At 42.3% G+C, this 14,056-nt stretch overlaps 1 protein-coding gene across 1 annotated transcript in view; it reads left to right on the top strand.

Annotated features, from left to right (window-relative positions):
- The window catches only part of LAMB4 (laminin subunit beta 4), a 117,510-nt gene that overhangs the window by 49,628 nt on the left and 53,826 nt on the right, over positions 1–14,056 (top strand). The window contains 3 exon segments of the mRNA XM_052638388.1: positions 2,092–2,256; positions 3,970–4,079; positions 4,862–4,982. Of these exon segments, the coding sequence (XP_052494348.1) occupies positions 2,092–2,256; positions 3,970–4,079; positions 4,862–4,982 (396 nt within the window).

Below are 14,056 nucleotides of genomic sequence, written 5' to 3'. Positions count from 1 at the left end.
TCATCAAATGCACCAATGACAACCAATAGTAGCCGTCTGGGCCCACAGTCCTTAAAACCCATATCTGTCGATGCCAGAAATATTGCTCATGTCAGAGCCTCCCCTTCCCTCTTTATCCTGTCCCAGTTTGCCCAAGATGACAGTTTTAGCAATGGCTCTGCTGCCCTACAACGGTCATCAATACATGTTACCCACTGAGGTCCTCGTTGCCACCTGAAGAGTAAATTATTCTCCTCCAGGAATGCATCTTCGAGTCTACTTTTAGGTACACTGTCTGCTACCAACTATTTCAGGTCAGGGGCCCTAGAAACAGAGCCTGAAACTGGAGTCATGTGCAAGTGATTTACAAAGGCAATCTTCTTTGGGAAAACTCATTAAGAGAATGAAGGAAATAAGATGGAGGAGGAGAAAGAGTCAGAGGTGGTCTCAGGCAAAGCAAACCTTGGATTGACCCATAGAGAAAGTCAGAAGCATAAACTGCAGATAAAGTTTTCCTACATCTTGAGACCACAGGGCCAGCCTTTTATACCCTATCAGGCAGTCATTGGTGGCTTCCCCGGTGGCTCAGAGAGTAAAGAATCTGCCTGCAATGCAGGAGACCTGGGTTCGATTCCTTGGTTGGGAAGATCCCCTGGAGAAGGAAATGGCAACCCACTCCAGTATTCTTGCCTGGAAAATCCCATGGACAGAGGAGTCTGGCGGGCTACAGTCCATGGGTTCACAAAGAATTGGACACAACTGAGCAACTAACACACAGGAAGTCATTGGCTGTGAGTTACCCTAGGCGTAGGGGTGGGAATGTGAAAGGGCAATTCTCCAGAGAAGGGGGCAAGGGTGAGCTGTTAGAAGTCACACTTATACAACAAATAGGGGATGGGTGTACCAACTAAGTAAAGGGGATCCCATGGGGCTGCCCATTTCTAAGATACTTTTAAAATTTTTATTATTTTAAAAATATTTTTATTTATTTGACTGCTCCAGGTCTTAGAACAGGTTCTTTAGTTGCAGCATGTAGGATCTAATTCCCCCACCCAGGGATCGAACCCAGGCCCCTCTACACTGGAAGCATGGAGTCTTAGCCAGTGAACCACCAGGGATGTCCCCAGAGTACTTTTTTAAAGTTTGAAAATGTTGCAGAATGAGTTTCCACACACCTCCATCTCATTTCTTATTTACCTTAAACTCATCTGTGGCAGGGATTCTAGTCTATTCATCTTTGCATCTGATTCAGAGGCTGGGATTGAATTGTTCCTAAATAAACATTTGTCAAGTGAGGAGCAGTTTGTGGTAGATCACAGAGCAACTTGAACTTCAGGCTAAGTAATTTGGGCGTGAGGTTGTTGGCAGTGAGAACGCGTTTGAAATGCTCATTGGCAGCAGTGTGTGGTATGTATTGGACTAGAGGGACCACAGAGAGAACAGCCAAGACACTGTTGCAGCAACACAGGCAAAAAGTAAGAGAGAGGCAGAATTCCAGTGGAGGCTGGAAGTGTTGAGAGGCAGATGCAGAAGTCATCAAGGAAGTATTATCTACAGCGTCCAGATGGTCCCAGGCTGACATCCAGCATCGAGACCAGCAGGGCTGCTAATCAGCCAAGCGTGTGAGCAGTTTTGTACTCATGTGCCCCCACGCAGATGGGAGAAGATCATTTCTCACATTTGCATGAAAGAAATATCTAGAAAAAACAAATCCATGTGGTTTTATCATTGTCATGCACAATTAGGCAAAATCCATGCAGTAAGCATGGGAATATTTTCTTTCCCTTCATATTTTGGCCAGAACTCCATAGTCATATCTGAGAAAAGCCAAGGTCACCAGTGTGGAATCACTCAGTTTATGACACATGGGGTACTTCACGTGCTGGCCAGTGATCTTGCTTTCCAAGTGATCATTCTATACAGTAACATATGTTCCACAGCTGCAGAATCAGCACTTTATTCTCCGTGGTATTCTGGGATGTGTCCTGGTTGGAATAATTTATCCGGGACCCAGATGGATCATATACACATCAAGAAATACATGAGGTTTTTTATTTTCTCTTCCAACCCTTCACTCTAGGCTAAGTTGTGTTCATCCCTCTCCTATTTTAGAGCTCAGTGACTGCTGACCAACTGCCTGCTGTTTCCATCCTTCTCCGAGAGCCAGTTCCTGGGATGCCCGTTACATGGGCAGGACCTGGATCTGCCAGGGTTCTCCCTGGGGCTGGTTTGAGATTTGCCATGGATTTCACAATTGCCATTCGCTATGAAACTCGGGCATCCTTCAACTCCCCTTCTGTGCTGGTGGTTCCAAGCTGAAAGAAATACATTCTCAAGCTAAGTGTTTCCATTCCAGTCTTGCCTAGGTTCATCATAACAGGATTTGCAGAAAGTTGAACATCTGGAGAGCACTGTAAACCAAAGTGTTTCCTGAAGATATTAAAGCAACCCAGGGAGCCATATGTACACATACATTATTCCATGGAGAGAAAGTAAAGCCGGAGCTACAGATTTAAGACACTAAGTCTAGGCAAGTGGTGATGAAATGTTTGTATAAGTATGATAAATAACTCAAATAATGCAAATCCTGCCCTCCTAGGACATTTTTCCCCCTGAAAGTGTAATAAGCAACATATGTGCAGAGTTTAGACTCATGGGGCTGCAGAAGAGGCATGTATTTGCACTTGGATTTTACCAGGAGACAAAAGGCAAGCTCAAACCAACCTGGTCCTCTTGCTTCCTCCCTTTCGAGCCCTTCCCCTGCCTTTTGAGAAATATCTGAGAAAGAAGAGAAACCAAGTTAGAAAAACACTTGATCTAGAGTTTTCTTTGCATAAGCTTTTCTTTGGTGGTCTGGAACTCCATAGACCATCTCCCCTGAAAAATATTTTGTGTGGCTGGGGGTGGTCTCGGCCCCCAGAGGCCCTGTGGGGCCACAGTCTGAAAGGGCTCATTGTCTGCTGCACGGCCAGAGTGGACGACCTGCTTTGAAGCTCTTGATATGACACACTTCTTAATTTCTCACTTAGCAAATTGAAAGCAAGGGACTTGAAGGCACTTTGACATGATGAGTAGGACCAAAACGTCATGTTTTCAAGATACGTGTGTATAAACGTGTAGGTATAAATACATATAAATTTTTGTATAGACAGAACATAGCTCTGACAGCTTTAAAAAACTTTTCCGGATTGTGATACTTCTAGAGTTTAGATAATTAGCATATACGCACTCTCTCTCTATATATATATATATATATGTATTTATACACATGTAAATATATCTGGTAATATGATATTAAAATTATTTTAAAAGGAATTATATAAATAATAAATTTATATAAGAATATTTTATGCAATAGTATGAAAGAAATATATATATTTTTGTAAAAGATTCCTTTTTTTCCCTTAGTGCTGTGATCCAAGAACATGATGAATTAATTGACTCTTTGGGAGACAGATGTTAAAGATTGGACCTTCAGCGGATGTTCAGGGAGTTTGAGATGGACATGTGCACACAGCTGTATTTAAAATGGAAGACCAACAGGGTCCTACTGTTGAGCACAGGGAACTCTGCTTAGTGTTTTATGGCAGCCTGCATGGGAGGGGAGTTTGGGGGAGAATGGATACATGTATAGGTATGGCTGAGTCCCTTCACTGTTCACCTGAAACTATCACTACATTGTTTGTTAATTGGCTATATCCCAATACAAAATAAAAAGTTAAAAAAAAATTAAAAGATTAGACCTTCAAGAGTCCCAGGGGTTTTCTAGACCCCGGAATTACATCTATGGCCATAAACAATATTCTTTCTACCTGGATCATAATTCAAATACCAGAAAGTTAGGCCTGAGGGTGACTCTCTTCTCACAAATGCAAAACTCCATTTTCCAAGCAGACTTTGGGTTGCAAATTTATCCCGTGCACTACCCATTAGAAATGTGTTGGTGCATGCATCCTCTCAGGATCATGCCCTTATGTGATGCCTGTCTAGTCTGCAGATGACTGGACCATCCAGATGGTGATTAACCCCACTGGAGCAAGCAAGCACTGCACACGCGAGACCCCACAGCCAAAGCCTCAGGCTTTACCAGCAGCTTCCAGGTATGCTTGGGGACCTGGCCTCAAATGCTGAAGATTTCTTAGAATGTTGTTTGTCTATCAGTATTTTGTAACCAGGAACTATGTGGGAGAAGAGGTGTATCAAAGGAGACTGTAATGGTTATTAAGTGTTTACTATATGCTACACTATGATTTACATTTAATATCACGTTGAATTTTCCTAACAACTCAGTGAGGTAGATATTGTTTTCACCAGATGAGGAGGAAACTGAGAACATTTCAATGACTTGCTCGAGTTTTATAGCTGATGTATAGCAGAACCAGGGCTCCAGCCCAGACAGCCTGACTCTGATCCTGAATGTTTGTTTTCTGTTCCCCTGGATGCCTGGAGATGTGAAGAAACGAAATGCTACAAAAATAAGAGTACAACGTTCAGTTTGAGTTAGCTCAGCAGCCAAAAGTCTAGTTTTCAGGCCAGTAATTTTGCATTGGAGATTTGTGGCTGAATAAAACAGAAATCTTATTAATATTAGCCTGATAGGTGGGAGGGAGTACACTTGCTCCATCCTTTCCCCAGAGCAGTCGTGACACCCCTTGGCCAGTTCCCAGTGTTTCGCTATGTGGTACAATCCTGTGGTAGAGCCAGAGAGTCTGAATGAACTGACCGCCCAACCCACCTGAGCTGGTCTAGATCTAAACCAAGCCTCCATCCGGCAGTGGAACCCGCTTCACAGCACACGTGGAACACACCAAATGCAATGGCTGCTTAGCTTATATAACTGTACTTTTGACACTGAATTTTTGCTTTATTTCTTTTAATACAGAATCATGCTACTTCCCACACCCATCTGTTTAGAACCAGATGTACAATATTCCCTTGATGTCTGTTTTTCCCAGCCTTTGGAAGGAAGGTTCAAGGCTCATTCACACATCCTGGTTGATTCTGTAAGTACTACAAAGCCTTGTGGATGCTTCCTTCTGAACTGAGTTCCATTCTAATTGTACATGTAGGGTTGTATTTTGCAGTGTTTCATGAGAAATAGAAATCTATTTGTTTCATTATGAAAATCATCTCCTGTTTATGAAGGTCGTTGAATAACAATGGCAAATCTTCCAGAACACACTTGTCAGCCCCGGTTTGAAGTATTTTCCATATTCTATTGTTGAGACTTCATGACAACTCTGTGAGGGAAGTCTGTGTTTATTCCCATTTTACAGACAGAACTGAAGGAAAGGGTCACAGAGTTAGTGAGTGAGGAGTGAGAATTCAGAGCCAAAAGGCCTGATTTCAGCATCTCTGCCTGGAGCCACAGCTGTGTACTTGCATTATAGAAAGTTGGGGAGACAGTCCACCAATAATTAATTACTTATTGTCATCTTGTAACTTTCCAATTTCTACCTATTATGCTTTTCTATCATTGTAATCAGAGTGCTCAGACAAGATTTTTTTTTCATGGTTTTTTTTTGGTACTTTATATCACATCATAAGCATTTTCTTCTGGTGCTTTTGTAAGCTTACCATTTTTAGGAACCATGCATAGTGTTGCCTTGAGTAACGTCTTTCATTGTTCTCCCCTCCAAATTTGGGCCACAGGTATTCATTCCAAACCTTTCATTCGGTCCACATCTTTAGGCTCAGTCCTGTCACTGGGCAGAGTTTAGACACTGAATAAATTTACTTGATCTACTTACCTATTCCCCTACTTGTGGTCTTTAAGTTGCTTCTTTTTTTTATAACTCTGCATAGTTGGTATATTTTTTTAATAGTTTAAAATGCAGTCCTACTTTACCAAAATTTCATGGCTCTTGAAATCTGTCAAATTAATTTTCTGGTAGGTATTCATCAATTAATTTTCAGGATCATCAGTAATGCATGAAAGTGCCAGTTTCATCCCACCATTAGCAGAATTGTACAGAATTGTGTGAGATTTTTTAAAATGTTGTGGATAAAAATCAAATTGCTTTGTTAAATTTTGTTTTTAAATATCTGCGAGAATCTCCTAATATCGTGATTTAATTGGCATACGACAACCCTACCAATGTTTATTGGGACACAGACACGCCTGTTTGTTTACGTATTACCTCTGCTGCTTTCAAGCTCCAAAGGCACCACTGAGTATTCGCAGCAGAGATCTTATGATCATAAAGCCAAAATATTAACTATCTGGCCTTCCTGGATTAAAAAAAAAAAATTTAACTGGCAGAAAATTGCTTTACAATGTTTTATTGGTTTCTGCTGTGCAACAACTCGAATCAGTCATTCATATATATACACATACATATGCATATGTATATGTGAATATGAATATATATCCCCTCCCTCTTGAGCCTTCCTTCTGTCCTCTACTATCTGATCTTTATAGGAAGTTTGCCAACCCCTGATTTAATTAGCTATATATAAGTATATACATATGTATATATCTCTCTCCATATTTTGTGTATTGTATCTCTAAACTTCAGTTTATAACCATCGAACACTTTTAATTTACAAGCTAGAACTTCTTAATTTCATTATCTATTATAGAATTTAGTATGGGGCAGGTATATCTTGGATTTGTATTCATCAAGTTCAGCTATTATAACATTTTTAAAAGGCCATTATTTAAGATTATTTCATCAAAGATGGGACTGCAAGATTTAGGAAAGAAAGGAAGGAAGGAAAGAGGGAGAGATGGAGGGAGGAAAGATACAGGGCACCCAGTTACATTTGCATATGACATAAATATGTGCCAAATATTGCCCTCAAATATTACTTGAGACATACTAAAAAATTATTCACTGTTTCTCTGAAATTCAATATAATTGAAATGGAAAGTAGAAACCAACTCCTGAATGGGAAATGTAAACTGTCATGATTTCTCTAACCCATATAATTCATATTCTGATGAGGAACTTTAAATAGAACTGGGCTCATGAACCAACATGTGAGTTACAAAGAAAGAGAATCAAATCCAACAGGTTTAATTAAGGGGAAAAAACCCTGATAGGTGGGAACCCAGGCAGAGAAAAGAAAGGGAAAGGAAGAAAATAAGGATTCCTAGTAACAAAGGGATGTTATTATTGTAATCGTAACAGTCATGAAACTTACATTTATGAGATCCAAGTTACTTCTCATTTTAAATCCATGTCCTAAATATCTCTAAAGTTTATAAATTCCAAAGTAATCACTGGATGCTGTGTTAAATGCATCCATCCAAATTGTCCATTCATCACCCATTCTCTGAGGGTACAACCAGGCACTGTGCTGATTCCTGAGGGGGAAAAAATCTGGTTCTTGCCCTCAACATATCCTCAGCCTGATATAGAAGACAGCGTGTAAACAAAACCACCGCAATGATGTTTGATAGATGTAGAATATACATGGACAATTTGAAATTAACTAAAAATAGGTCCATTTGGTCAATTATCAAGTGATCATTCTCTTACATATAGTCATGAAAAATCCTAAAACCAAAATAAAAATTAAGAGAGCCACCAGATCTTGGCAAACTGTCCAAAACCCCAGAAGAGGCCTTTAGTCATCATTTTAGAATGAGATTCCTTATAAGCAGAGATTCAGGTGCTCCTGATTTGAGGTGCTCATTGGGAAAGAGGAGTGAGGAGACAGCAGAAGGAACTCAGCCAGGATGGGCTCAGGGAGCTCTGGGGCATGAACTGCCCCATGGGTTGGTTTCACATGGAGGTGAGGGGTAGGGCTTTGTGTGCCCGGGTCATCATCAGCTGCAGGCTCCCACCCCACCCCTTGCCCCCTGGGAGTACACCCACTCCTGGACACTGACTGAGTCCAATTCTCTGGAGAAGGGAACAGCTGTGAGCTTTCAGCATCCAGTGCCACAGCAGCTGGTGGGTGGGGAGATCTGAGCAGGGCACCTGCAGTGTTCCTGAGAGTCTCTGACCCAGGATGACAGTAGGAAAAAATCCTTGCACATTATGATTACAGACTAAAGCAATTCTGCTGTTCTGGGAAATACTTGATTGCTTGGAACTTGACCCTCTCTAAGTTCATTCTCCTCTGTAGCCTGATTAACTGAGATGCATTACCAAGAAAACCAGAGGAAAGCTGTGTTCAACCCTTCTGCACAAATATCTTTTGTTTATGAGTCAGTTCATTTTTTTTTCAGTCGCCCTAATTACATGATAGGTGCGTCCAGAAAAATGTGCTGAGACTCAAAACGTAGATAACGCATTCTAGAATATAAAACTGGCATTCTTCTTTTAAACCCTGGGATGGACTGTAGTTGGTAATATAAAGTCCTTAGAAGTTTCTAGGAGAAGTGAGTCGGCATTATAAACCTCTGCAGCTAACAGGAACTCTTGTCATCTGTTCCATCGGCTTGGCGCCAAGAATGGCCAGCTCTTAAACCAGCTCTGACCAAGAACTGTAAACAGCAGTCCTGGATTGGCTGTCCTCAGTCCTAAGCCTAACCCATCTGGTTTCCTTCTGAGTGTCACCCTGCTTGGTTTGTGTTTGGAGAATGCAGAGTCGTCTTAGTAGCAACTTAAAGATACAATAATACTAAGAATGCATGTATACTTCTTTACTGCAGAATTTTTAATAAGCATTTACTGAAAATTAGCCACTGGGGTAGGCATAGGTGTAAGACAGACTAGAACCTTCCTTGCCGTCACCAGGGCTGACGCTCTAAGGAGGAGATGTAGGCAGTTACGCAGGAAGTGGCAGCACAGTCATGCAGATACTGGGAGTTGTGACAGGTCCTTTGGTTTGGCTCAGGCAGTGGCTCTAAATGTCAGCTGACACAACCTTCCCTTCTTATTACAAATATTTTGTATCACTCTTTCCTATCCTGCAGTGAAATTCACAGGAATTATAGTCTACCTGAACACACAACTTCTGAATACTATCAGTGTTATGTGCAAACACAAAGGTGAAATAAAAGGGAAGTAATTTATGGAGCTATAGTATGTCCTTCAATATGTACATGCATGGACATGAATACACTGGGAGACAGTGAAGTGTGGAGATGCTCATACGTGTAGAATCACTACATATGAGACAGCCATGCAAGCAGGTGTGTTGTAAAAAAGTTTAACATGTTTTAAAAACACAGGGTAAAGCTTTCAACTCATAACTATAAACAGAATCCTCCTTCATGGATCTTCGGTGAAACATTCAAAAGCTATCAGAGACACGAGATGATTTTCCTTTTTGTGAGAATGTCTAGCATTTGTGATCTCCACCCACTAAATGCCAGTCACACACCTCACCCAATTACCTTGACAACCAAAATTACCCCTTGGAATTTCTAAAATGCCCCATGAGGGTGGGTACCTCCCACATAGAGAACTAGTAAGCTGAGAGGTCCAGGAGCAGCAGAATGAAAAGAGATGTGACTTAGATATCCTAAGGCGATGGGAAGTCACTGAAACTTTGAAGAAGGAATGTTATCTGAATAGACTGCCTTTTAAAAGGTTGCTGTGGCAATAGGGTAGAAAATTGATGATGGAGGGGAGACAAAAATGGAAGACTTGAGAACCCCATGAACAGTATGAAAAGGCAATATGATAGGATACCAAAAGAGGAACTCCCCAGGTCATTAGGTGCCCAATATGCTACTGGAGATCAGAGGAGAAATAACTACAGAAAGAACGAAGGGATGGAGCCAAAGCAAAAACAATACCCAGTTGTGGATGTGACTGGTGATAGAAGCAAGGTCCGATGCTGTAAAGAGCAATATAGCATAGGAACCTGGAATGTCAGGTCCATGAATCAAGGCAAATTGGAAGTGGTCAAAAAAGAGATGGCAAAGGTGAATGTTGACATTCTAGGAATTAGCGAACTAAAATGGACTGGAATGGGTGAATTTAACTCAGATGACCATTATATCTACTACTGTGGGCAGAAATCTCTCAGAAGAAATGGAGTAGCCATCATGGTCAACAAAAGAGTCTGAAATGCAGTACTTGGATGCAATCTCAAAAACGACAGAATGATCTCTGTTCATCTCCAAGGCAAACCATTTGATATCAGAGTAATCCAAGTCTATGCCCCAACCAGTAATGCTGAAGAAGCTGAAGTTGAACGGTTCTATGAAGACCTACAAGAGCTTTTAGAACTAACACCCAAAAAAGATGTCCTTTTCACTATAGGGGACTGGAATGCAAAAGTAGGAAGTCAAGAAACACCTGGAGTAACAGGCAAATTTGGCCTTAGAATGTGGAATGAAGCAGGGCCAAGACTAATAGAGTTTTGCCAAGAAAATGCACTGGTCATAGCAAACACCCTCTTCCAACAACACAAGAGAAGACTCTACACATGGACATCACCAGATGGTCAACACCAAAATCAGAGTGATTATATTCTTTGCAGCCAAAGATGGAGAAGCTCTATACAGTCAACAGAAACAAGACCAGGAGCTGACTGTGGCTCAGACCATGAACTCCTTATTACCAAATTCAGACTTAAATTGAAGTAGGGAAAACCACTAGACCATTCATGTATGAGCTAAATCAAATCCCTTATGATTATACAGTGGAAGTGAGAAATAGATTTAAGGGCCTAGATCTGATAGACAGAGTGCCTGATGAACTATGGACAGAGGTTCGTGACATTGTACAGGAGACAGGGATCAAGACCATCCCCACAGAAAAGAAATGCAAAAAAGCAAAATGGCTGCCTAGAGAGGCCTTACAAATAGCTGTGAAGAGAAGAGAGGCGAAAAGCAAAGGAGAAAAGGAAAGACATAAGCATCTGAATGCAGAGTTCCAGAGAATAGCAAGAAGAGATAAGAAAGCCTTCTTCAGCAATCAATGCAAAGAAATAGAGGAAAACAACAAATTGGGAAAGACTAGAGATCTCTTCCAGAAAATGAGATACCAAGGGAGCATTTCATGCAAAATGGGCTTGATAAAGGACAGAAATGGTATGGACCTAACAGAAGCAGAAGATATTAAGAAGAGGTGACAGGAATACACAGAGGAACTGTACAAAAAAGATCTTCACGACCCAGATAGTCATGATGATGTGATCACTCATCTAGAGCCAGACATCTTGGAATGTGAAGTCAAGTGGGCCTTAGAACGCATCACTACGAACAAAGCTAGTGGAAGTGATGGAATTCCAGTTGAGCTGTTTCAAATCCTGAAAGATGATGCTGTGAAAGTGCTGCACTCTATATGCAAGCAAATTTGGATAACTCAGCAGTGGCCACAGGACTGGAAAAGGTCAGTTTTCATTCCAATTCCAAAGAAAGGCAATGCCAAAGAATGCTCAAACTACCACACAATTGCACTCATCTCACATGCTAGTAAAGTAATGCTCAAAATTCTCCAAGCCAGGCTTCAGCAATATGTGAACCGTGAACTCCCTGACGTTCAAGCTGGTTTTAGAAAAGGCAGAGGAATCAGAGATCAAATTGCCAACGTCTGCTGGATCATGGAAAAAGCAAGAGAGTTCCAGAAAAACATCTACTTCTGCTCTATTGACTATGCCAAAGCCTTTGACTGTGTGGATCACAATAAACTGCGGAAAATTCTGAAAGAGATGGGAGTACCAGACCACCTGACCTGCCTCTTGAGAAATCTGTATGCAGGTCAGGAGGCAACAGTTAGAACTGGACATGGAACAACAGACTGGTTCCAAATAGGAAAAGGAGTACGTCAAGCGTGTATATTGTCACCCTGCTCATTTAACTTCCATGCAGAGTACATCATGAGAGACGCTGGGCTGGAAGAAACACAACCTGGAATGAAGATTGCCGGGAGAAATATCAATAACCTCAGATTTGCAGATGGCACCACCCTTCTGGCAGAAAGTGAAGAAGAACTAAAAAGCTTCTTGATGAAAGTGAAAGAGAAGAGGAAAAAAGTTGGCCTAAAGCTCAACATTCAGAAAAGGAAGATCATGGCATCTGGTCCCATCACTTCATGGGAAATAGATGGGGAAACAGTGGAAACAGTGTCGGACTTAATTTTTGCGGGCTCCAAAATCACTGCAGATGGTGACTGCAGCCATGAAATTAAAAGACACTTACTCCTTGGAAGAAAAGTTATGACCAACCTAGATAGCATATTCAAAAGCAGAGACATTACTTTGCCAACTAAGGTCCATCTAGTCAAGGCTATGGTTTATCCTGTGGTCATGTATGGATGTGAGAGTTGGACTGAGAAGAAGGCTGAGTACCGAAGAATTAATGCTTTTGAACTGTGGTGTTGGAGAAGACTCTTGAGAGTCCCTTGGACTGCAAGGAGATCCACCCAGTCCATTCTGAAGGAGATCAGCCCTGGGATTTCTTTGGAAGGAATGATGCTGAAGCTGAAACTCCAGTACTTTGGCCACCTCATGCGAAGAGTTGACTCATTGGAAAAAACTCTGATGCTGGGAGGGATTGGGGGCAGGAGGAGAAGGGGACGACAGAGGATGAGATGGCTGGATGGCATCACGGACTTGATGGACATGAGTCTGAGTGAACTCCGGGAGTTGGTGATGGACAGGGAGGCCTGGTGTGCTGCGATTCATGGTGTTGCAAAGAGTCGGACATGACTGAGTGACTGAACTGAACTGGGACATCTTTGGGGCTCTCACCATGGTCATCCGGGTGGCCTAGATTAGGGAAGTGATGGGAAATGAAGAGCGATAAACACATCTGAGACATATCAGTCGGTCAGACTGACCAGGCTTGTTAAGAACTTGATGTTGGGGGTGGGAGCAAGTGGGATGGATTGGGCGTGTTGATTATGATGAGGCAAGTATCAAAGATGGCCTTCAGTTTTCTGCACCAAGCAGCTTGGCAGATGGTGGCACTATTTCCTGGCAATAGGCACTGAAAGGAAAGGAGACTGTGGGTGTGTTTGATTGGCAGTACCTGTGGGACAACCGATAGGCTTGTCTGTGCAGAGCTGGAACCAGGACTGAGATGTGGCAGCAGACATAAATGCAGATGAAAAGCAAAGACGCAGCTTCATTACAGTCACTTAGGAAATGGACGTGGGGTAGGAAGAGAGCCTGTGAGAGAACCCCAAGGAGCCCCAACATTTAGGGGAGGGCTGTTGCGTTGGCATGAGGGTAAATGGGCGAGGAGGTAGTGAAGATGGCCAGGAAACAATCGTTACCGAAATCTGACTTCCAAGGAACCAAGAGACAAGGCAGTAGCAGGAGACACATTTGAGATCAAGGAGGCGGCGCTACAGATGGGAGAGGTTTAAGCACATGCGGATGGGGTTGGAGGGGAGACTGGAGCAGGAGGGCAGTGCTGTTTGGCCACCGAGTCGTGTCCGACTCTCTGAGACCCCATGGACTGGAGCACAGCAGGCTTCCCCGTCCGTATTCCACAGGCAAGTCCCCTCGGGCACAGGGCGTAGCTGCCGGGACATCTCTTCCCTGGGACACCTCTCCCTCACCAGCTTGCAGGGGTGAGGATGGGTGTCAGTCCCTGTGAGACAGGATCTGGGCAACAGGAAGTAGGGGACTGCAGTCCCTTGCGGTTGCCTGTTTTCTCTACGAAATTTGAGGAGCGAGAGGCTGACATGCTGGGAGGATGAGGTTAGAAATCTGAGGAGTAGAAGCGCGTGGATTACTGAAATCGTCATCCAAGTTTGAGATTGCCCCGCGGTGCGGGTGTGTCAGAGGACAGGAAGGAAAAGACTGAAGAGGCTTGAAGTAAAGCCCATGGAAACTAACGTCAGTGTAGACAAAGCAAAAAGATCAGGGGAGATTTATCTGCGCCATCGGGTTCACCTCCCAACTTGACCTGTTGAATTCAAACTTATTTCCAGTGCTGTTTTTTCCACCAATTGTTCAAAACAACAAACTTGGTGATCAGTTTGCTATACCATTCTTCACTATTTCAACCAAGTCATTAGGAAACGTTTTGAATAGTATTAGGTTATAATTTAGATAAAATCTCAAGAAACCTAAACAGTTATTCTTCATGTAACTATTAAACTATAGATCATTTCTCCTTGAGAATAAGCTTGAAATGATGTCCTTGTCCCCATAATAGCTGTGTGGTTTTAGCCAGCAATTCCCAAAATGCATCTGTGGAACACTAAGCATACAGGAT

The sequence above is a fragment of the Budorcas taxicolor genome, chromosome 4 (genome assembly GCF_023091745.1).
Source record: "Budorcas taxicolor isolate Tak-1 chromosome 4, Takin1.1, whole genome shotgun sequence".
In the NCBI taxonomy this organism is placed as follows: domain Eukaryota; kingdom Metazoa; phylum Chordata; class Mammalia; order Artiodactyla; family Bovidae; genus Budorcas; species Budorcas taxicolor.
Note: the sequence above shows the minus strand (reverse complement) of the source record. Positions and strands in the feature narration are given on the sequence as shown.